The sequence below is a fragment of the Sebastes fasciatus genome, chromosome 3 (assembly GCF_043250625.1).
Source record: "Sebastes fasciatus isolate fSebFas1 chromosome 3, fSebFas1.pri, whole genome shotgun sequence".
NCBI classification, from domain to species: domain Eukaryota; kingdom Metazoa; phylum Chordata; class Actinopteri; order Perciformes; family Sebastidae; genus Sebastes; species Sebastes fasciatus.
The window spans coordinates 34,689,867-34,713,303 of NC_133797.1; the positions used below are offsets into that span (position 1 = coordinate 34,689,867).

Below are 23,437 nucleotides of genomic sequence, written 5' to 3' on the forward strand. Positions count from 1 at the left end.
GAGTTACTAATTTGAGGGAACCTGTTACTAATTTGAGGGAACGAGTTACTAATTTGAGGGAACGAGTTACTAACTTGAGGGAACGAGTTACTAACTTGAGGGAACGAGTTACTAACTTGAGGAAACAAGTTACTAATCTGAGGCAACAAGTTACTAATTTGAGGGAACAAACTACTAATTTGAGGGAACAAACTAATACAATTTCTAGAGGGGCTCCGTAGAAATGGGTAAATGTTAATTATTATTATTATTATTATTAATAATTGTAAAGATATGACACTGTAATATTGGTGAAGTATGGTCACATTACTGCAGTAGGTGTGTGTGTGTGTGTGTGTGTGTGTAGTTTAGTGTGTAGTGTAGTTGTGTGTGTGTGTGTCTCCAGTCCACCAGAGAGGACTGAGTGTGGAGTTTAGTGTAGTGTTTAGTGTAGTGTGTAGTTTAGTGTGTAGTGTAGTTGAGTGTGTGTGTGTGTGTGTGTCTCCAGTCCACCAGAGAGGACTGAGTGTGGAGTTTAGTGTAGTGTGTAGTTTAGTGTGTAGTGTAGTTGTGTGTGTGTGTGTGTGTGTGTGTGTGTGTGTGTGTGTGTGTGTGTGTGTGTGTGTGTAGTTTAGTGTGTAGTGTAGTTGTGTGTGTGTGTCTCCAGTCCACCAGAGAGGACTGAGTGTGGAGTTTAGTGTAGTGTGTAGTTTAGTGTGTAGTGTAGTTGTGTGTGTGTGTCTCCAGTCCACCAGAGAGGACTGAGTGTGGAGCTGCTCTGCTGGGAGCTGAGCTGAACTACATGGTGCTCTGGTCTATTTTTCAAGATGTCGTCGCTGGAACAGAGGCTGTCGCGGATCGAGGAGAAACTAAAGCAGGAGAATGAAGAAGCTCGGCGGAGGATCGACCTCAACATCGACATGAGTCCGCAGCGGTCACGTCCGAGGCCCAGTGAGTGTCCACCGGGGAGCACCGGGTAGTCGGTACCGGGTAGAATAGACCGGGGAAAGGACCGGAGAGGCGGAGAGAGGGGTGTTATGCTGCTGTTAGCTCCTACAGGCTAACAGGCTAACAGGCTAGCTACATAAACAAACACACACTCAGCTTTATCTGGTTATTTAAATGTCAAACCACAAACTAAACAAGCAGCTCAGTTTATATAGTGAGTAAAGCAAATACAATAAAACATTAAAGCGCTGTCATGAGACGTTTCTCTGGAAGTCACGTCCCGAAGATCTGCTCTGATTCTGTCCTGTCAAACCAGCTAGCAGGCTAGCAGGCTAACAGGCTAACAGGCTAACTGAGTGATCGTCGGTGTCAGGCCCAGCGACTCTGACCGTCTCATGTCAGTCTGATATATATATTATAGAAGAGGTGACATTTATTTATAAGTTTATTAGTAGTTTCACAGTATTATTAAGCAGAGTGTTTCTGTTGTGACTCCTGTCAGTCTTCACTGACAGTTTTGTGACGAAACAGACGCTAATCTGTGGAAGCTATCAGATCTAAGCTAACAGACGTTACACGACCGTTGGCTCTGTTGTTACTCTATATAAGATATAACACACACAGTGGTCGGATTACAGTCTGCAGGCTTATTGAGGGAACTAATACTAATTTGAGGGAACAAGTTACTAATTTTAGGGAACGAGTTACACATTTGAGGGAACAAGTTACTAATTTTAGGGAACGAGTTACACATTTGAGGGAACAAGTTACTAATTTTAGGGAACGAGTTACACATTTGAGGGAACAAGTTACTAATTTGAGGGAACGAGCTACGAATTTGAGGGAACAAGTTACTAATTTGAGAGAATTAATTACTAATTTGAGGGAACGAGTTAGGGAACGAGCTACTAATTTCAGGGAATGAGTTACTAATTTCAGGGAACGAGTTACTAATTTGAGGGAACTAGCTACGAATTTGAGGGAACAAATTAGTAATTCGTGGGCAGGAGTTACTAATTTGAGAGAATTAATTACTAATTTGAGAGAACGAATTACTAATTTGAGGGAACGAGTTACAAATTTAAAGGAACATGTTACTAATTCAGGGAACAAGTTACTCATATGAGGGAACGAGCTACGAATTTGGAGGAACTAATTAGTAATTTGAGGGCAGGAGTTACTTATTTCAGGGAACGAGCTACGAATTTGAGGGAACTAATTAGTAATTCAAGGGCAGGAGTTACTAATTTGAGGGAACAAGTTAGGGAACGAGTTACTCATATGAGGGAACGAGCTACGAATTTGAGGAAACAAATTAGTTATTCGAGGGCAGGAGTTACTAATTTTAGGGAACGAGTTACTAATTTGAGGGAACTAATTACTAATTTGAGGGCACAAATTAATAACATTTCTAGCATTTGTAGATGCTAATTTGTGGAAGCTATTAGATCTAATCTACCAGCCGTTACACGACCGTTGGTTATGCTGTTATGCTATATAAGCTAACAGTCACACAGTGGTCAAAGTCTGTATGGGCTGCTGCAGACTTATTGTCATAAAATCACAGTTTTCAGTGAATATGAAGTGTAATGGTGTAACTGATGTTGGGCCTGTCTGGAGGAGAAAAACTCTCAAACTTCAGCAGTAGGGTGGGCAACATGACATGTAAAGGTCTTTATTATGCCACCAGTTTAACATTAAAACTGCTAGCCAACAATATAAAGAAACCATATCCACTCACTGACTGTTCAAAGATCATTCTTTCCCCACAGATCATCACTTCTTGTCCATTCATATGAGGTTTGAGAGACATTGATCACTCACAAAACCTGCTTCTTCTCCTTTTCTGTTTTTTAAAAAAATATATGTTTTGTGAGGTTACATTAGCCGTCTGTAAGAGTGTGAATGAGTTAAAGGACAGGCTGATGCTGGTTCTGTGTTTTTCTTATTGTCAACAAATCTCATGAGATAAACAAAACCAAGTATTGACTGTGTAACAAACACGATATAACCAAACCACATTAAATACAATTTAATAATAATAATAATAATACCCATAGAACTCTTTTCATTCACATATCTTGAGGTCAGAGGTCAAGGGATCCCTTTGAAAATGGCCGTGCCTGTTTTTTTCCTCACTCAAATTTAGCGCAGGTTTGGAGCATTATTTTACCACCTTCACGGCAAGCTACTGTTACATGGTTGGTACCAATGGATTCCTTAGGTTTTTCTAGTTTCATATGATGCCATCATCTTCAGTCTAGCTTTAAAAGCCCGCTACAATTAATAAATCGCAAGTTGCGTTAATGTGTTAAAGAAATTAGCGCCGTTAACGCATTTATTGTCGAATCAACCTCGACAGCCCTAGAAACAATATATTTGTGACCTGTTTTAAAAGATTTATGACTTCAGTGGCAACCAGTGGGCTAGGTGCCGAGTGCCACAGGCAGGGTTTGGAAGTCAGAAAGTATTGAAAGACGGACTAGCGCATTGTTGATGTTGGTCTTTTCATATTGACAATAAGAAAAAGATAGAATAACCGCAGCCTTATCCTCTAATATACACCACTTAGATTTGGGTGTTTTGAAGAGAACAAGGGACTTATAGAAGTCGTTAAGTGTGTTTTTTTACTTCTCTATTTGTTATATGATGGAGGTGTATGTATGTATGTATGTATGTATGTGTGTGTGTGTGTGTGTGTGAGCACGTGTGATGGTCTCAGTAGAACAGTGCAGTAATTTGCGTGTGTATGTATATTTTCTTTCCTCCGTCTAGTCATCGTGATCCAGCTCAGTCCTGCTCCAGCCCCTTCCCAGCGTGCAGGTATCATTCAATCCATCGCTCTCTCTGCCACTGCACCTCTCTTTCTCCTCTCACCTCATCCCATCTCCACCTCCCTCATCTCTGTCTTTCTTATTTTTTTAATCCCATCAGAGAAAAAAACACAGGCAGATCCCTACATTTTCTTCCTGCCAGTATAGCCTAATAGGCCCTCAATACTACTTACTGTAATTACTCACGTTTGTCTTTTTATCAACGTTTCTTACATCCAGTGTAATTAATAGTCTAAAAAGGACAGACTATGTGGAAAAAGACTTATGTTGTTGAATTAAAAAAAAAATGGAAGGAAATTATTTCTAAATTTCTTTTAGAGAACAAATTGAACTGAACATAAAAGGCTCCAATAAAAAAGAATGATAGATACATTTTAAAGTGTTGTTTTCTACTGATACTCTCTTTCAACTAACTAAAAAAAACAGTGCAATATCGCAGTGTTTCACGATGTGTTTATCTTATCGCACACGTTCACATTGCGATGACGATAAAAATACGATATATTGTGCAGCCCTAATATTGTATATCAGCCAAATCGACTAAATCATCTTTAGGAAGTAACTTGTGTTATATATAGGCTACACTTGCACACACATACTGTACTTTCTCTCACACACTTAATTTCTTACTCTGTATTGCACACCAGCGTCTGATATGTTTACGCTTGATTAAGAACCTCTGCTGAGGGCTAGAAGTCTGTGAAACCAGTCCCTGACCAGTTCTGATATGTTAGCCCAGCAGTTATTTACACCTCCCCTCAAATCACATCCTCTCTCCATCTTTCCATCCTGACTCCTCTCTCTCTCTCTCTCTCTCTCTCTCTCTCTCCCTCTCTCTCTCTCTCTCTCTCTTTCTCTCTCTCTCTCTCTCTCTCTCTCTCTCTCTCCTCTCTCTCTCTCTCTCTCTCGCTCTCTCTCTCTCTCTCTCTCTCTCTCTCTCTCTCTCTGTCAGTGTGTGCGTCTGTGCCAGTGGCAGGGCAGTGTTGGTGTGTGTTGATGTTCACAGTGTGTGTGTGTGGACGTGTGTCTGATGATTAACCTTCGTTTTGCTGGAGGCAGAGAATCACGGTGCATGTGGCTTTCCTGCAGACACGATGTTTCGGGTTGCGTTTTTTGTCCGACACAGTCTCTAATCCAGCATCCCCCACTGGTCCGTCTGCAGGAGTGCTGTGAACACTCTGGCTGCTCTCTCTCTCTCTCTCTGTTTTCTCTGTGTGGCGACTGAAGACATCCTGTCCGAGTCTGACTGACTTGACTGTCTGACTTCCAGCTTAGTCTGTGCTATGCAGTTTTGGCCGAATTCCTCCTCTCTTTCTCTGTCTCTGTTTGATGTCTGTTATTCATCTTCTGGCATCCCCCTCCCCTCCCTCTTCCTTTTGCAGCAGCACTGTGTGAGCTGGAGGCGGTGCAGCAGTGCCTGCGAGTATCTGTGTGTTTGTGCGTCTCCTCATCTCCTCACTCTGTCTGCCCGTCTATCCTCACATCCGTCCATCTGGAGCCAGCTGAACTATGGAGATGCAATCTGTGCCAAAGACTGCCTGAATCCTTCTTCCTCTCTATACTAACCTCTCCTCCTCCTCCCCTTCGCTAACCAATTCTCCCCTTACAGGCTGATCCATCCACAGGTGACTCGTGGATACAAACACCTGCTGGCACTCTCAGAAGAGCTGCCAGCCTCCTGCTACAAAAACTATAATGTTAATGATAATAACAGCTGCATGGTCCTCTTACTGTTTTTAAAAGTGGTTATGAACATTTTCTATAAGTTGCTGGTGTGAAATTGATAAAAAGTAGGGATTTAAACTCTTGAATTTTATGGTCATAGTCTGGGCATTTGGTTGCATGACAGGTCTGTGCTGATACTGCTTTAGATTGTCTTTAACATCTCCATTTGAAAATGAGTCAGTGCTTGCTAGCACGTACATCTGATATTACAAGGTCAGCTGAGTTTTAACATGTCCTTGAATGCATGATTTAGACCTACAGGGCTAGAAGCATGTTGCAACAGCCAGTCAGTTGTGAACGGGACCTACAACTGTCAACTTGGCGCCCAGGATTACAGTTCAAAGTCACTTAGTGGTATAAATCAGGCTGAGTGGCTTTGTGTGGAGAAACTACGGTTTATTACAACTTGGGTTTTGTTTTCATTAAGTCGGCCATCAGTTTCTGTCGGCTATGATAAATCTCTGACATCTGGGAACACAGTGGCATAGCTAAAAAAGATGTCCAATGGGGCAACAAATACGAGCAGATAAATAATCATACAGGTTGTAAAAAATACTCAGTTAATTTGGAAGAAAAAACAAAAGGTGAATTGTAAAATAATTACCAAAACTGTCCGTTGTTAGCATCCAATACATTTCACAGATTGACATCCTGGTTTGACCAATTGTTGTGCAGTTTTCCTGATTATTAACAACATTACGGGTGCGCTCACTTTTGATTTTACCTCCAAATATACAGTTGGATTGTTTACAACCTGTATGGTCGACTGACTGCTCGTACTTTTTACCTTGTCGTCGTATTGTTTGTAACGTTGCCGCAGTCATTTTAGTGCGTACAGTGCCATCATAACTAATAAAGCCAATGGCTGCAGCTAATACAAGAAATCCATAAACCGTAGTTTTCCTTTTTAAAAACAAACTGTGGACGTCCACATCCCTCATCTGTGCCTCTCAAGCTGTGGGCTAACCCTGTGCTGTCTCTCCCTGCCTGAGAATGGTGTTGCTTTTGCTCTGAGATAACCGTCCTGTTTGTTTTAACATTAGGTCGGGACATCAGTGAAACAAAAACAAAGCTATAACTTTGGGGAAACAAAAACAACAAGTTCATATCCTGGTTAAATACTATACAGGGTCTAGATAGCAGGGTTGTTGTGAAAGGACTCTTTGACCTCGTCAAGGCCAGTGTCTCATGGGAAATAATTTTCAGTCGGTACTACGTAGGATATGATAGATCACATTCTTTGTTTTAGGAAGGAAATGCAAAGTCAACACTAAAATTTGTTAAATAAAGCATAAAAAAAATAATAAAACATCATCTTCTCTATTGGTGCACAACAGCTTTAAACCGCTAATATGATGGAGTCAGGGAATGCATGAATAAACATAATCATCTTACACCTTCTGGCATGCTGGCCTCGGGTGAAAAACGTGCTGTACCATTCGCTCTGTTCTCCTCTCTGTTTCTAATGTGTCATGTCCCCGTCCCCCCCACCCCAGCGCTCCAGCTGCCACTGGCCAACGATGGAGGCAGCCGTTCATCGTCTTCAGAGAGCTCGCCTCAGCACCACCCCTACCCCAGCCGCCCGCGACACATGCTCACCCTGCCCACGCCTCCGTACGGCCTGCAGAAGAGCTTAGAGAAGTATGTGGACACACGCTGATACTCATCTGAGCAATGATTACTGAGAAACTGTATTTACAGTCATCTACATGTTCTCATTGTGTTTATGTGGCTTCTTTTTGTTTAAAAGCATAGCATTGAATGACTTACTGCTGTTGTGAGATGCTGGTGAAATAGGTAGTAGATTTTTTTAACCTCTCCGGGAACGGCAGCTAAGTGATAAGTAGAATTATTATTAGAGAGTGACTCTAAATAAAAGTCAGACAATCGTACCGTTGAATCACAACTATCTGGTTTGAAAATAAATATGAAGCAACGTTTTAAGTAGAATACAAAAAAAAGGAATTCTGAATGTAAACATGGAGAGACAAAACAGAGTCACAGTGATCTTACACATACTGTATATACACACAAGATCGTCACATGAGCATGTACATGAACACAACGCAGCAACACACAAACCATGTAGCAGAATGAAGAGTCATCTAAAGAAGAGCAGGTTATATTACACATAACGGATCCTAGTGCAGAGTGTGTGTGGGGGTGGAAGAGATGCACAGAAACACACACAGCATCCATTTGCGTTTCACACTGAAACACATTTCATAAAGCATTTGCGCTCCCTCATATCGTCTGTTTTGTCCCCACAGTGCCGAGATCGACCAGAAATTGCAAGAGATCATGAAACAGACGGGTTACCTGAAGATCGACGGTCAGGTGAGATGCGACACATGATGACACATGTTGAGTTTCTGTAGCCTGGATATGTTAATCCCCTACATGTGATGAATTACATGAAAAAACCTTTGTTGCTGGTTTACCGCTGCCTCGATCCGTGTTCTGCGAGGTAAAATTACAGTTTTTTTCAATGGAGTCTGGTGGCTTTGGCGAGATCATAGATGAATACAACAGCTTTAATTCCCGTTTGAAAGGTCTGTCTGACAGCAAGGTAAAGCGGTGAAAATATTGTAAATATAGCATACACTTAAACTGATACTGACTTTTTTTAGGTGGTACTTTCTTTTAGGTTACTAAATTATGTTTTGCTGCCGTCCACAGCAGTATATTGCTTTGCTCCCATGCTGGTACTCCTGTCTGTTTATCCAACCCCGCTTCAAAAAACCCAAACTATCCCTTTAAATACACATATGTGTCACACTGTTGCACAGAGTGACATGTTTCCTTCATTACGATGAACATGGGCACTGTAGTTTATTTTGAATCAGTCCCACATACTCCGTCTTTCTGCTGTAAATATTCCCAAGGGCAATAAGTGTGCATTAATCCACAGCAGAAAATAGTCCCCAACAACTGTTTGACTAACATTTGCCTCAAACTGCAGCGCCCAGTTCCTGTAGGAAATGACTTTATATTTGTGACTGGTTCTCAAAGATTTACATTTTCAGTCAGAGCCGATGGGGTGGAGTGCCACAGACAAGAAATAGTAACACATTGTTTGTTTTGCTCTTCTCTTGTGACTTGTTGGCAATAAGAAAATATAGAATTAGGCAGATTCATCCTCCTATTTTAACACTTTCTTAGTCCTCAATGAGTTTCCTAACACTTCGTTCTCCTGAGTATTCAGAAAGAATCTATTTCACTACGATGAAACTGAAAGTATGCCGTTACAGTGAGAACGGAGACCATTTTTAAACCAGTGCAAGGTTAAAACCCTATGAAAGCATACATCCACGCACAACTGAAGTGTCCTTGAGCAGAGCAGAGGATCTCTATCAAGGAAAACAACAGCCCTCCCTGGCACTATTTTCTCTTTGACAGTAAACACAATGTTATAAAAACTCCAAAACAGTGAGATGTGTGTTGCTTAGAGATAAAATCGAGATCAAGCCTTCTCTCTAACCTTCAGGTCCAGTATCACAGTCAGTGCCAGTCAGTTGAAGATGCTTGAGAAAATGATTTGACTCATCATCGCTGCACTCCAGATTGTCTTAACTTTCTCTCATTAGTCCAGAGGGGTTGCTAGATCAAGCACTTGATGAGACATCATTCACAGCATCTCAGTCACCAATGATTTGATTTTAACGAAGCAGGGGAAACGACGCGTCTTCCATCTGTGTGCTGGTATTCTCAGACATTGCCAATGGGGGAGCATCTTAATTACACATCAAACATCATTTGTTACTAAATGGCCCAGAGGAGTTTACTGTTGCCTTACGAAGCAGAAAATCTGAACTTGCCTCTCTCATCTATTTTCAGCTCGGGGAGCTTGCATAGAAACAACATTTTAACCAACAAAAATATCTCGAGCATGATCTGATGTCTTGTTTTGTCTGTCTTTGTGCCTCCGTGTCCGTCCACAGCGGTATCCAGCAGAGGTGACGGACCTGATCAGTGAGGGGGAGATCGGCAGCGGGACCTGTGGACAGGTCTTCAAAGTGCGATTCAAGAAGACCGGCCATGTCATTGCTGTCAAAGTAAGACCCTTAATATGCACTCACCTGTTCACTGTTCACACAACACATCTATCAGTACTTAATTTCCTCTAAAATACCTACTAAAAGGCCTACTAAAATTTAAGCCTGAGGCTTATCGTCTCTTCACCATAAGGACATGAACTCCGGCTTAGCGCTCTGATTTTCTGTTGTGCTTTAATTGGGACTTATTTACCAACACAGTGGCAGTAATAAGCCCACATAACAAGCCTCCTATTTAAGAGATGACTTAATTGTAGCCGTCCCAGCTGTTTAACAACTAGGCAGTCAGTCAGCTCACCAGAGGAGTCTGCTTTGTGATTTTCTAATGGCTGATTCCTGTGTGTGTGTGTCACCAGCAAATGCGTCGTACAGGAAACAAGGATGAGAACAAGAGGATCCTGATGGACCTGGATGTGGTGCTGAAGAGTCATGACTGCCCTTACATCATCCAGTGCTACGGCGCCATAGTTACCAACGTGGGTGTCCCCAAAATACATTACAGTCTGTATTCTTAATAGTAGGACAATCGGAGTACTTCCACAGCTGAATTCAGTCACCCCAAACAAACTGCAACCTCTGGTTTATTTTTATATTTGCACACAATGACTGTATTCGAAACCGCCTACTGCATACTACTGGCGAACGTAGTATGCAGTATACAGTACATACTGCATACTGCGTTCCTGAGTAGTATGCAGCTTTATAAGATACTGCAGGTTTAAACTATTTATTCAAACAGCTCATAGTGAAGTAAGACAAACAGGATCATCAACGAGGAGAGACGGGAAATATAAAACATTGCTTTACAAAATTTACTCAAACTGCTTTTTCAGTTACAGAAACAAAACAGTGGACTGATCTCCATACAAATATTAGAGTAATGTTAAAAAGGGTCATGTTGTTTCAGCAGGAATCTCTCTGCCCCGTCAGAGGCGGCTCTTTCCCTCGCCTCTTCCCTCGCCACTCTGCTGCTCTGTAGCCGGTCTGTGAGCGTCACTGGCCGGCTGGGGAGCAAGCTATGCCCGCGGGTGATTGTGCAGCTTTTCAACTCAAAAAAGGCAGATAAACACAGGTTCCTGTTAATTTTGTAATGGACATTTGTCTTATCTTGTGATATTTAAACAAACCATCTGTCAACAAGGAAATAAAAGCCCCTCGTCTATGACACCGGTCTCTAGAGAGAGCTCTAGCCAGCTCACAGCGGTCTGTGAGCGTAACTGCCCGGCAGGCACTCACTAGCTGTCACAGCAGTTTGTGGAGCTTCCAAACCTCGAAAACGGTGGAGTAATATTGTAAAACTGTCCATATTCATAATCTACACGGTTGATTTCTCGCCTCAAAAATTTTCAGAAGAGAATTTAGTGATGAAATGGCCATGAAAAATGTAAAACAAAAGAAAGAAAAAAGCTGTTTTTGGCTGCTGTTGTTGTAACCATAGCCTGTACCGTTCCAGCGCTTTGCATTGTGGGATACAGTAGGCAAGGTAGACTTGTCTGATGCATACTGGAGATTTTTTTCCAAATCAGTACAACATCCAGGTATTTTTGGCATACTGGAGATTTTGCTTTTGTTCTCATAGTGCATACTCCATGCTTCATTTTTGGCCTAATCAGTACGTACTACTAGTATAGTTTGGGTTTCGAATACAGCCAATGTGACCTCCTGAACTGATCTGCTAAAAGCTGGATATGTATGTGTGTTGTAAATGTGTACAGACGGATGTATTCATCGCCATGGAGCTGATGGGAACGTGTGCCGAGAAGCTGAAGAAGAGAATCCAGGGCCCCATCCCAGAGCGAATCCTTGGAAAGATGACAGTGGCAGTAAGTGGAAGAAACACACACGCAGATGGGAAAGTGTAACACTGCTCACTTGATAGTTTTGTTGTTATATTCGTACTGTGTGTGTGTGTGTGTGTTTCTGCTCCAGATAGTGAAGGCGTTGCTGTACCTGAAAGAGAAACACGGTGTCATCCACCGGGACGTCAAACCCTCCAACATCCTCCTGGACGCTAAAGGTCAGATCAAACTGTGCGACTTCGGCATCAGCGGACGCCTCGTCGACTCCAAGGCCAAGACCCGCAGCGCCGGCTGTGCTGCCTACATGGCGGTGAGTGAAAACCCACACACTCTACACTCAAAACACTACAAGTATCTCACACACAGAGTTATCACATCCTGTCAAACACAAACAGGAAATACTAAATAGAGATACACACACACTGATTCCACTAACAGAGTGTTACCTGTTCTTGTATTCTTGCAGCCTGAGAGAATAGACCCTCCAGATCCCACCAAACCTGACTATGACATCCGAGCAGACGTGTGGAGCCTCGGCATCTCTCTGGTAAAACTGCTTCCATTTTATTACCATAAAAGAAGTGTACTTGCACTTGTTCTCAAAGTGGGTGCCATACAGACTGGTAAGGGGTGTTGTAAGATTTATAGGGCTGCCCCCTCAGAGTCGGTCGTTTTGGTCTTACTCAACTAAGATTTCTTTAGTTGATTAGTCATTTTTTATGCTTTTTTTCACGCAAAATTTCAAGAAATGTATGAGTACATCTCTGGTAAACACAAGATTTCAAGTGGTGATTTTGTGATTTTTAGTTCACTAAGAATTTCTTTGGTCGAGGACAGCCCTAAAGATTTGTGAATTATTTTTTAATTTTTTTTTTTTTTTTACATCCCATTGCATTAAAAAATCACATTATCTACATTTTTATGTAACATTTTCAGATGTGTCAAAATTGAAGAAATAGGCAACACATCTCAAAATCATGCATATTAAAACACCTGTTGTAATGCATAGCTATGATGCGTGATGAGGTGATGGATAACATTTGGAGGGGAGTAGTGACCGAGTGCCATGGCTTAAAAAATTTAAGGAACAACTGTAGTTTTAATTTCCTTAAGTATCACGTGGATATTTGGCCCTATGCACAATTCATTATAAGCAGTGGATGTTAATGGGTCCTTGTGTCCTCTAGGTGGAGTTGGCCACGGGACAGTTTCCCTACAAGAACTGCAAGACAGACTTTGAGGTTCTGACCAAAGTGCTGCAGGAAGATCCTCCTCTGCTGCCTCTCGGCATGGGCTTCTCCCTCGACTTCCAGTCCTTCGTCAAAGACTGGTGAGTACAAATCTCACTCTGAAACTGATCCAGTCAGAGCTCTCAGGTCATCTGCTGGTGGTTTGGTGGTTTTCTAACTGTACATAGAATAAGATCCAGATCTGGTGAAGGTTCTTATAGCTGCTTTGGTCCTGTTCTCTGGAACAACCTGCCTGATGACCTGAGATCTGTCACAAATGTGTCCACAATCAAGAGTAAACATGTCTCTGTTTTCTCAGGCTCATGATTAGTTACTATGTGCGTGCGTGTAGAGCTGCAGCTATCGAGTATTCTACCGATTATTCCATCGATTAATCTGATAAAAAAAAAATACTTTTGCTTTATTAAGGAGCAATAGTAAATATACAAAAGGGAAAATAAGACTGGTCTCTTAAAATGAATAACCAATTGGTTTCCTTTTTAGAAAAATCTACATTTTCAATGCTTAAATTCCATTTAGTGCATTTAAGTGCCATATTACATTCTGGGTTTTAAATAAAACATTTTCTGAAAACCCGAAGGGCACAGTCCCCCGTTTTCTGGCAGAGAACCATGGCCTCAGACTTTGAGGTACTGACTCATCCCGACCGCTTCACACTCGGCTGGAAACAGCCCCAGTGCGTGCCGAAGGTCACGGTCTGATGAAGCCAACAGAACCACATCATCTGCAAAGAGCAGAGACGCAATTCTGACGTCCTTGCCTTCAAATTTATCTTTTAAAATTCACTTATTGCAGCTTCTCTTCATTTGTGTGTCTCTCCACAGCCTCACAAAGGATCACAGAAAAAGGCCAAAATACCACACGCTTCTGGTAAGAAACCAGTCATAATGATCAACAAACATTTTGTTGAGATTCACCAGAACTACCTAAGTGTAACTAAACTGTCTCCTTCCCTCTGTATCTGTCTCCCTCATCCAGGAGCATCCATTCATCCGGCGTTACGAGGTGCTGGAGGTGGACGTGGCCGGTTGGTTCCAGACGGTGATGGATCGCACCGAGTCGCCTCGCAGCAGCCAGTGTTACAGCCATCAGCACCAGCTCCACTCGCTCTTCAGTAGGTAGCCTAGCCCAGCCCGGCGTTAGCTTAGCCAGACGCTAGTCTTGCCTAGTTTTAGCTTTGCCAAGCCCAGACTCAAGTCTGTCCTAGTCTAGCCCAGCGTTAGCAGCTAAGCCTAGCGTTAGACCCAGCCCGCCTGTCCATCTGTCCACCGGAGAACCTGAAGAGCCCGCAGAGGAGGGGAGACGGAGACTCGATGGAGTGATGGACGGAGACGTGGACTGATGGATGGGTGGAACAGGTGGTTCTGTTTATCGGTGTGTTGAATCTGGACAGGCAGACATGGGAAGGAGGGAAGAGAAAAAGGTGCACACTGTAGTTAACTTCATTCGTTCACACGTCTCGTCACGCTCTCATATCACATCACGTCACAGTGTGTGTAACAGCCACACACACTCACTCACAAACTGTGTGTATCTCTCGTTATGTGTGTCTACGTTTCCTCCACTTGTCATTAGTTTTTCACCTACATGTCTGTCCCCAGCATTGATCCAAGCCGTTGGATTAGTCAACAGAGTAGTCACTACACACTGGAACAAAGCATCTGCTACATTAGCAAACCTGAATCTTCTCTTGTACATAAACGTTATGGAGGACACAACAATGTCCGGTGCAATTATGATTCTTCAGGTGTTTCTACTATCACACATTCTCAGGCTGAATCTCTGTGTGTGTGTGTGAGTGCGTGTGTGTGTATGGATAAATATCAAGACACAGTCACTAGTTTAAATTTTATGGAAAATGAGGACAAACCTGAATGGACAAGTTTTTTGTTTTTTTTGTTTTGTTTGTTTTTAAAAGTGAGATTATATTTCCTAGCCATTTATTCACCTTCACACTACAGCTGTAACACACGAACCAGAATGAATTAATCCGTAGGCTGTGCTTCATTTTTAACATGCAAGGAGGATAGTAACCCTCGTTAACTTTGATATGAAATATGTTAAGAATACCCGTCATTGTATTTAGCAGCTGCACAATTGGAAAAAAAACATGATGAAAAAGATTTACAAAAAAATTAGTGTCGCATTCTAGCTTTGTAGAAAAGGAGTGGGTTTGTTTTTGTGTGTTCAGAATGACTTAGATGAATTAAAACAGATGGAGGGATACTAAGAAGAGCAAAGATGCATTAGAAAGGAGGAGGAGGAGTGATCGACTCTTTCTAGAACTGTGGGAGAGAAAAACAGAGGAAGTAGAAGAAGAGGGGAGTTTTACTCTCGTGTTAATAGAGTGAGAAACCAGAGAGAGGTTGGGGTTAAAAATGGGAGCAGAGTGTTTTTTCATTGAGAAGGCAAAGAACAGGAACTTAACTTGTACAAAGAATATATACACGGGGTAGATCTTATTAACTGTGGAGCATTTCTTTACTCTCGGTTTGTCTACCTCTTCCCTCTTAGTCCGCCTCTCTCCGTCTGCCTCTGCTGTTTAGTGTGATGTAGTCGTGCTCCACAGTGTTACCAGACCAAAGGCTGCGTGTAGGTTGTTGTTTGTGGAGGCCAAGAGATTTATAGACCTGCTCCTGCGAACATTTCAGTCATTAAGAAACCACACAGACACGTCTTGATAAAGCATGTTTTGGTGTTGTTGTTTTTTAACTAGATCAGGGGTCTCAAAGTACCAGGCTAGGGGTCAGATCTGGACCACGAGGTCGTAAAGCCGCCCACATGTTTAGAAGTGATTCTTAAATTGGCCTCACAAGTTGTATTTAGCGCTGCAACGATTAATTGATTTCAAATATAATAATAAATATATAATAAATTAATCGCCAACTATTGTGATCGATCGATTCATCGATTCATAGTAAAAATTCTCTGATTTCAGCTTCTTAAATGTGAATATTTTCTGGTTTCTTTACTCCTCTATGACAGTAAACTGAATAACTGAGTTGTGGACAAAACAAGACATTTGAGGACAAACTAATCGAGAAAATAATCAACAGGTTAATCAACAATGAAAGTCTATAGTCTATTGTCTTTTAGTTCTATTGTAAAGTAATCATTTACTTTTTCCAGGGGTGCAACTAACAATTCCAATATCTCCCAATTGCTTATCTATCTAATAATTTTCTCAATTAATCATTCAGTCAGAAAAATGTTTCCAATGTTTCTTTTAAGACAAAGAAAAGCAGCAAATCTTAACTTTTTACACACTGAAACAAGTGATTTTTTTTGGCGATTTTGCTTGAAAAATGTTAAAACAATTATCAAAATTGTTGCAGATTCAATTTTCTTTTTTTAGATAATTTGAAGGGCTTTTATTGCCTTTTATTAGAGCAGAATGACAGCAGCAAAGGGCCACGGGTTGGATTCGACCCAGGGCCGCTGGCAAGGACTCAGCCTATATAGGGCGCACACTCTGCCCGCTGAGCTAGAGGTTGCCCCGCAGATTAATTGTAGCGATTGACTAATCGATTAAGTAATTGTACCTACCTATAAACTAAGACCAACAGCACGCAGATCTAGCATAGCTCAACTGACACCTAAATGTATTTTTCAGAGACACAGTTTCAAGAGACCTGAACAATTTATATATATATATATTTATTTTTTTTGTTTATCAGATTGTATTTTATTGGGAATACAATCTGAAGCAGCTTTATTGTTTATGCAGAGAACTAGGAGAAAACAACCCCAGGCAATTTGATTTTGAGACCCCTGAACTAGATGCACAGCTGAACTGGTACTGTAAATGTGTAGATATCCGTTATGAGCGCAGGTCTTCAGAGACCGACTGACTAGAGTACAACTGCCTCCCCTCTTGACGGGCCACAGCCAAAGCCTGCTAGATACGCAGACTCAAACCTCCCACGCCCCGTCACGCACCAAAACCAAATCACTGCTAGACACAGAAGCAATGGCAACGATAGAGAGAGGAAACTGTTAAGTGTCAGAGAGAGAGAGAGAGAGATCCAGGGAAGTTGTCAGGATGGCAGAAAAGAGGAGTGAAAATTAAACGTCAGGAAAACGAGAGGAGAGGACTTGATTGAGGCGAGAAGAAAGACAGTGAGTGTTAAGAAAGTGGGATTGGAAGTTAAAGAAAAGTCAGAGACAAACTGGAGTTGGATGACCGGAAGTTTAAGTGTGTGAATAAGGAGAGAGGAGACAAGTAAACAGGGAAGGCAGCCCGAGTTTCACAGGACTGCCGAGCTCTGAGGCTAGCTGGTTATTGTAAAAAGCTTTCATGGTGTTACACCAACCTACCAATTATGATTTTAGCGAGTGAGTTAGCGCGTTGTGTTTATGATGTTTACTGTTCTGTTCAAAACAATGTTATTTATTTACATTGCTACTGCTGCTACTTTTTTATTGCTTTAGACGCTGCTGTCACTTCTTTTCCCCAAAGGACTTTATTCTTTCTTCCTTTTTTTTTTAAGCCAAATAAGTGAAATAATGCAATGTCAACACGTGTTACCAAATACAGAGCAAGTCTGGAGAGAGCAAAAGCAAGTGAGAGATGGATTAGAAGAGAGCGCGCAGGGAGGTCGTACTAACTAACACAAAATATATATAAACACCTCAAACGTAGCTCTATGTGTAATGGAAGTAGTTAATCGCTTATATCCTGACGTCACACTAAACTGTACAGTGTAGATATGATTAGATTAGAGGGGATGTCTGTCTGTCCAGATGCTTTTTGTCACATCCGTCCATCCCTCCATCTGTCCACAGGTCGCCTGCAAGCTTGACAAACCTTGACAGTTCACACCAAAGGTGTCCACAACTAAATACGAAAGAGCGTTGTTGTTATTGTTATTGACTATTGTTATTGACCTTATAATTGATTACTCTCAGCTACGATATATATGAAATCTCTCTATAGCTAGTGGGAGTGGGGGGGGGGGTGCTGTACTATAGCAGTGTGTGTGTGTGTGTGTGTGTGTGTGTGTGTGTGTGTGTGTGTGTGTGTGTGTGTGTGTGTGTGTGTGTGTCATATACTGTACAGGGGGAGACTGGTGCACTAACACAAGACAGGAGCCAAGCAATAAAACCAGCTGGCTCATCCGTCTACTCCGTGAATCGACTCGCTGTGGGCCTGTATCAGGAAGTAAATCCAACGTAGTGGTGAACATGAGCCGCTGAACATCCTGGACAACTGGTGTCACACAGCTGCTTTACAACTGGCTCTGTTAACTCTGGGTTTTCAAACGCAGACATGAGTGTGTTCATGTGAAAGAGCTCTTAATCACAAGTCAATCAAATGTAACATCATCAATCCATGAGCAGAATACTTAATATGACACGAGATGGTCATTACTGAGCTAGGTGAAATACAATTAGGGCTGCACAACTAATCAAAATTGTATTGAAATATGGTCTACTGCAATTTTCAAATCCCAGAAGGCACAATATTTGTTAATGTGTGTCAAAATATATTTTTAAATTAAATATTGTGGTGCTGCAGAGTCTTCCTGGCCTACACATCATATTCTACTTAAGAAAACATCTTTGTTTGCTACAGATCCCAAAACAAAATCACTATAATCGTTTTAATGTTTTTCAATGAAAATGAGAATAATGGTGTTAAAATGATCATTCCCTCTAATATCACAAATCATATCGCAATTGCAATATCAGTCAAAATAATAATCGCAATTAGATATTTTTTCAAAATTGTTCAGACTTAAAATTCATCCAATCATCACACAACCAGAGTAGAAAAAGTAAGGCTTAATATAAGTAGGTTTAAGGTACTTTTTAGCATTTGGCAGGTTTAGATCCTCTGAAGTTAACCTGCACTATAGGTTACCATGGAGATCTACCCCTTATTAAATGTGAGACAGCTTCGTGATACCAGCAAACCCGAGTTTAGCCCAAAGATCAGCACACGTCTCTTCGTGATACAGGCCTTCTAAGCAGATGTGACGGTGAGCCAGCTCAGCTCCGTTAGCTCAGCTCCGTTAGCTCAGCTCCGTTAGCTCAGCTCCTGTCTGGTTTAATCTAGAGAACTAATTTAGCTTCCAACAGTCGACAGGGACTTTTTTGTCGTTGGTCGTCCTGCCCTTGTAAAATCTGCAGGGCTGATCGTGACATGATCTGCTCAGCCTCCCTGTTCAAACTTCTGTATATATAGATCTGGATCTGGCGCTTAGCATCCATCAGCTGTGCTGCACTGCCAACACAGCCTGAGGTGTGTCCTCATTGGTGCAGTAGTTTCAATAAGAGACGGTGCAACCCACTCTGCACTCCCAACATTCACTGTTCAAACTCTATACGTGTGTCTGAACACAAAGCTGGACCCAGTCTCCCGCTGTCTCTCTGTTGTTAAGTTGTATTTTACAACACACACACACACACACACACACACACTCGCTCGGCCGTGCTGTTTGTGTGCATTTCCATCCAAACACCTGATTGGGTGACGGTGCAACGCTACACCTCTGTGAAACCAATCAGGTCAGGTGTGCTAAGAATGACTGTCAGTGTGTGTGTGTGTGTGTGAGGAAACAAAACATCTGATTACTAGTCTACACACACACACACACACACACACACCAAATGTATAAAGTTATCCCGTTCTACACAGCAATGCTGGCTCCTGCCAATAGTGGCTTTATGTGTATATTAGCTCGCCAGGTTGCGGCCAGGTGTGTATAAAAACAGCTAGTTCATAGCATATGCCTTGGCACCGAGGGGGAGCTCATGTGTGAGTGTGTTGTAAAACCCATCTGTAAGTAAACCAAATATCATTTTCACTATGCAGTCATTCAAACCATGTCAGCTTGCTTCGATGGGGATAAAAAAGCCTCCTGTACATACACAGATTTACGGATAAACTGGAGTCAGCGACAGTGTGTTTTTCTTTTCGAGCCTCCTCCCTCCCAGTGTGATTTAAACATCACCGCCTTCAGCTAGTTCACAGAGAAAAGAGAGAGCGAGAGCAAGAGATATGTTTTGAATGAGCTGACAAATATTTAAGGATTGTATTGGGGTCGGGGAGGGAGGTTAGACCGGGGTTGGTAGTTTGGGGGAGATACAGATCAATGCTGTAAAGTATATCAATTGCATGTTATTGTCACCGTTGTAACTGCCATTGTTTTGTTGTTTTTTTGTTTGTTTTGTTTTTTTCTTCTAAGACAACGGTTGGTTGGGGCGGGGATGCACAAAACTTTATCCTTATTTATAATTTTTACACATATAGTCTGTATGTTTGTTTTGAAAATTATTGTGTACGTAGGAAAAGACACTTGTTTTTGCCTTCTTTTTTTTTTTTTTTTTTTTTAAAGAAAAATGTCAACTTTGCAATATTTGTTTTCACTTTGGACCCATCACTCGTCGTCGAGGAGGAGCTGTATCATTGTTAGCCGACAGTGTTTGCTAGAAAATGTCCTGTTTCCCCTCATCCGTGTGTCTTTCTTTCAGTTAGCTGTGTGCGCGAGCAGAGAGAGCGTGTGTGATGTTTATTCGTCTACCAAAAGTCTTTATTGATGGTGATTATTATTATTAGCTTTTATTTTTGTCCGTTGTTTTTTTTTATTATTATGATTACTGTTTTTATTATTACTATTTTTGTTGTTACTATTATTATTATTATTATTATTATTCAGGGCAAAGATGACACCAAATTGAACAAAGAAATAAATAGGTGACCGTGCTGAGAGCTGGACGGGTTTCTTTTACTGGCGAGGTGGAGCAATCGTCTTTCTCACCGTTACGCTGTAGTGTCTGTCCACCTTATTTAAACCGCCACGTAAAGATAACCTCTGAACTGAAAGTCTAATAGTATTTTTTTATTATTATTATTATTATATATTGTTTTCCTTTGATCAGATATCATGATCGATTTCTTGTTACCCCAGTTTGGGTCATAAATTGTGTGCTGTTATTTAATTTCTTCTTCTTCATCCCTGCCCACTGCTTTGTTTTTTATTCTATTTTTTATTCCTTCTGGTTTGTCTGATGCTGTAGTAGTGAGCTGATTGGTCAAACACCAGAGTGTTTTTTGTTTTTTTTTCCTAATGCTGAGACTGTCGTGACTGATGTTGCACTTGTGATGGGTTTTATTTTGTTTTGTTTTGCGTTGCAGATTTTGGGATTGTTGTGCAGAGAGGAGAATATCGGGTGTTTTCCTTATTTTCTTTTTTAAGTCACAGCAGTTATTTTTTATCAATCATAGATCTGTGACACAGAGCAAGAAAATGATTCAACAGTGTATTTTTTTCACTGATATTTATTTATTGGTCAATTGTATGTGTTTTTTTTTTGTTTGGTTTATTTTGTTTTTATGTGTATTGCTTTTTTGTGGAGGGCAAACAGGACTCAAGGTAGAGGAGTATAGTCTCTCATTGGCGTTTTACATTGTGTACAGAAAGCTAAATATTGTATTCAACCATCACACTAACGTACAGTCTATAAAGTAACATAGAAACCGACGGCACAGTAAGGTGCACTGTTTTCTGGCTTTACTGTGACTGTCAGACTTATTTTGTTTACTGTTTACCCTCTCAAGAAGGCCCCAACAAACAAACTGCTCCTGGTTCAGAGTCGCCACGGCACGGTGTATTTGAACTCTAGTGCTTTGCTAAATAACTCACAGTTAAAGCTTGTATTGTTTGAAACTTTGATGGTTTTTAATCTGAATGCCAGCTATACAAAGCAGCCTAGATTTGTGTTTTTACGTTTAAGGTATTCCAGCTGATGATAACTACTACACTAGTGGACTGATTGGCTTGTTATTAACCTGCACTCCCCGTTAGCGAGGTGGGACACGCCTGCTGTGAGATATCATTGAGGTTTGTTGCTTGGTTTTTTTTCTAAATGCAGTCTAGATTGCATGACTTTGCTAGTCCGCAGGGTGGGGGGGAGGAGGAGTTGCAGTTCAAAAGGCTTCTTGTATGTACGACACCGTGGATTTATTGTCTCGACAGTTGTATCAATCGACACAGCTTTACTGCCTGTTTCCTTTTTTATTTGTTTTCTCTTTTTGTTTTGTTTTTTTGGCTGTATTTTATCCTCCCCCCCTCCCATTCCCCCCCAGTCTCATTTCAAACAGAATAAATGCCATTATATTGTGAATACCTCAGGATTTTTTTGGAGAAAAAAAACAATAAAACACTTAAAAATCAAATAAATAAATAAATAAAAACTCATAAAAAGTTGACGTGTCATGGTCGCATTTTTTTCTTTTCCAGCAGGGGGGGGGTTTTATACAGGTTCAAAGCAGTCGACCTTTAGTCCCCAGTAAGGGTCAAGCTCTCCAGTATGTATGGATAGATAGATAATCTAATATAAAAACAGAAATGCTATGTCAATTAGGGTATTATTAAAACACTGACACCACTTAAAATCATGTTTAGTTTTCACCTGATACTTTATAACAGATACATGTTGTCCACAAAGAGCACTGTGCTTTACTGCCTTATATTTGATTCACGTTCAATTCTATTTAGGAGAATACCGACTATAATATAGATTAACATTACATTAATTATACAACTGTTTTCACAGGCTGTATATCCAGACCGTTCTCATTCCCAGGGCGTCGGCGTTAAATACCGCCGCACCCTTTAGCACCTGGATGAGACGCACCGGGCATTCCATTAAAGGACCAGTGTGTAACATTTAGAGGGATCTATTGGCAGAAATGGAATCTAATATTAATAAATGTTTTCTTTAGTGTATAGCTACCTGATAATAAGAATCGTTGTGTTTTTGTTACCTTAGAATGAGCCGCTTATATCCACATAGGGAGCGGGTCCTCCTCACGTAGTCCGACATGTTTCTCCACCATGTTTCAACAGTAGCCCAGAACGGACAAACCAAACTCTGTTAACTTTTCCTGCTTGGGGCCGGAGTCGAAAACGTTACTCGCTCCCGTCACCGCCGCTCTCTCTCTCTTGCTTCACCACTCACTTCCCTCGTACACACACACACTCTACGCACTGGCTCCACAATCGCATTTTCGCGTCGGCCACCGTAGCTCTCCAACACGCGTGGCACACAGGAGTGGCTTCAGTTAGTTGCAATCTCCTCACCTCACCGCTAGATGCTGCCAGATCCTACACACTGGACATTTAACTACAATGTAAACCCATCCGCGGCATCAGAAAACGCTCAGGGAAAGTGCTGTGGTGACGTAGTGTAGGGCTTTCATCCAGGAGACCGCTGTTTGTGTCCTGTGCGTTAAGTTTCACTTTCACGTTACGATCAGCTGTTCATTCCTGTCCCATGTTCACAACATCAAGACACATTTTCATTGTACAAATGTAGTAGTTTTAAGCCCAACCATGATGTTTTTTCCTAAACCTAACTATAGTGGTTTTGTTGCCTACTCTTAAGCAAGTGTTTTTGTTTACTTCACACCATTAAGTGCGTTTACGTTGAACAAAAAGTGATGCCGAGGGTCTGACAAAGCATCAGTACGTGACGAGCTGGGATGAGTATGTGTTAGTATAGCAATCCTCGTAACAAATAAACAATGATGTGGACACACTTCAGCTTGTAATGGACAGTTTTGTCCACAGCAGGGTGCACTATTCATTCAGAGACTTCAGGTTGGTGTAACAGAGGAGAAGCATGTGTAAGAAATGACAAATCCCTCCATAACAACCTGTTTTAAATCTTCTGTGTTTCAAATAACACTTGAAGTATTGTAGCATCAGGTGTGATCGATGGAGTAGATCTGGACGGGAAGTATTGTGTTACTGAGTGTCACTGAACTCCTCCCATTCGTCTGAAATAACTTGGAACTGGGAAGGTAAAATATGCCTTGTATGCGCCAAACAGATATGTGC

At 41.4% G+C, this 23,437-nt stretch overlaps 1 protein-coding gene and 1 long non-coding RNA gene across 3 annotated transcripts; one reads left to right on the plus strand and one right to left on the minus strand.

Moving 5' to 3' along the window:
* Positions 1-725: 725 nt before the first annotated feature.
* map2k7 (mitogen-activated protein kinase kinase 7) lies at positions 726-19,916 on the plus strand. Of its 2 annotated transcripts, XM_074630547.1 has the most exons (12): positions 726-930; positions 3,703-3,750; positions 6,983-7,127; positions 7,757-7,823; positions 9,428-9,541; positions 9,898-10,017; positions 11,257-11,364; positions 11,471-11,650; positions 11,807-11,887; positions 12,528-12,670; positions 13,415-13,460; positions 13,569-19,916. In XM_074630547.1, the coding sequence occupies exons 1-12, from the start codon at positions 807-809 to the stop codon at positions 13,710-13,712; spliced, it is 1,320 nt and encodes a 439-aa protein (XP_074486648.1). In that variant the 5' UTR covers positions 726-806; the 3' UTR covers positions 13,713-19,916. The 2 variants fall into 2 exon arrangements, with proteins under 2 accessions (XP_074486648.1, XP_074486649.1); XM_074630548.1 differs by lacking the exon at positions 3,703-3,750 and having other exon boundaries at positions 727-930.
* LOC141764882 (uncharacterized) lies at positions 19,884-21,802 on the minus strand. The gene is made up of 2 exons (XR_012593316.1): positions 21,145-21,802; positions 19,884-21,109 (listed from the first exon to the last, which is right to left on the minus strand). It is a non-coding gene; the product is annotated as an uncharacterized LOC141764882 (long non-coding RNA).
* Positions 21,803-23,437: the final 1,635 nt, after the last annotated feature.

Excerpts from the sequence above, each read along its gene's own strand:
- map2k7 (XM_074630547.1), top strand. The coding sequence starts at position 807 with ATGTCGTCGCTGGAACAGAGGCTGTCGCGGATCGAGGAGAAACTAAAG. Across the intron at positions 7,824-9,427 it reads ACCTGAAGATCGACGGTCAG|CGGTATCCAGCAGAGGTGAC; the intron begins GTGAGATGCGAC and ends GTCCGTCCACAG. Across the intron at positions 9,542-9,897 it reads GCCATGTCATTGCTGTCAAA|CAAATGCGTCGTACAGGAAA; the intron begins GTAAGACCCTTA and ends GTGTGTCACCAG.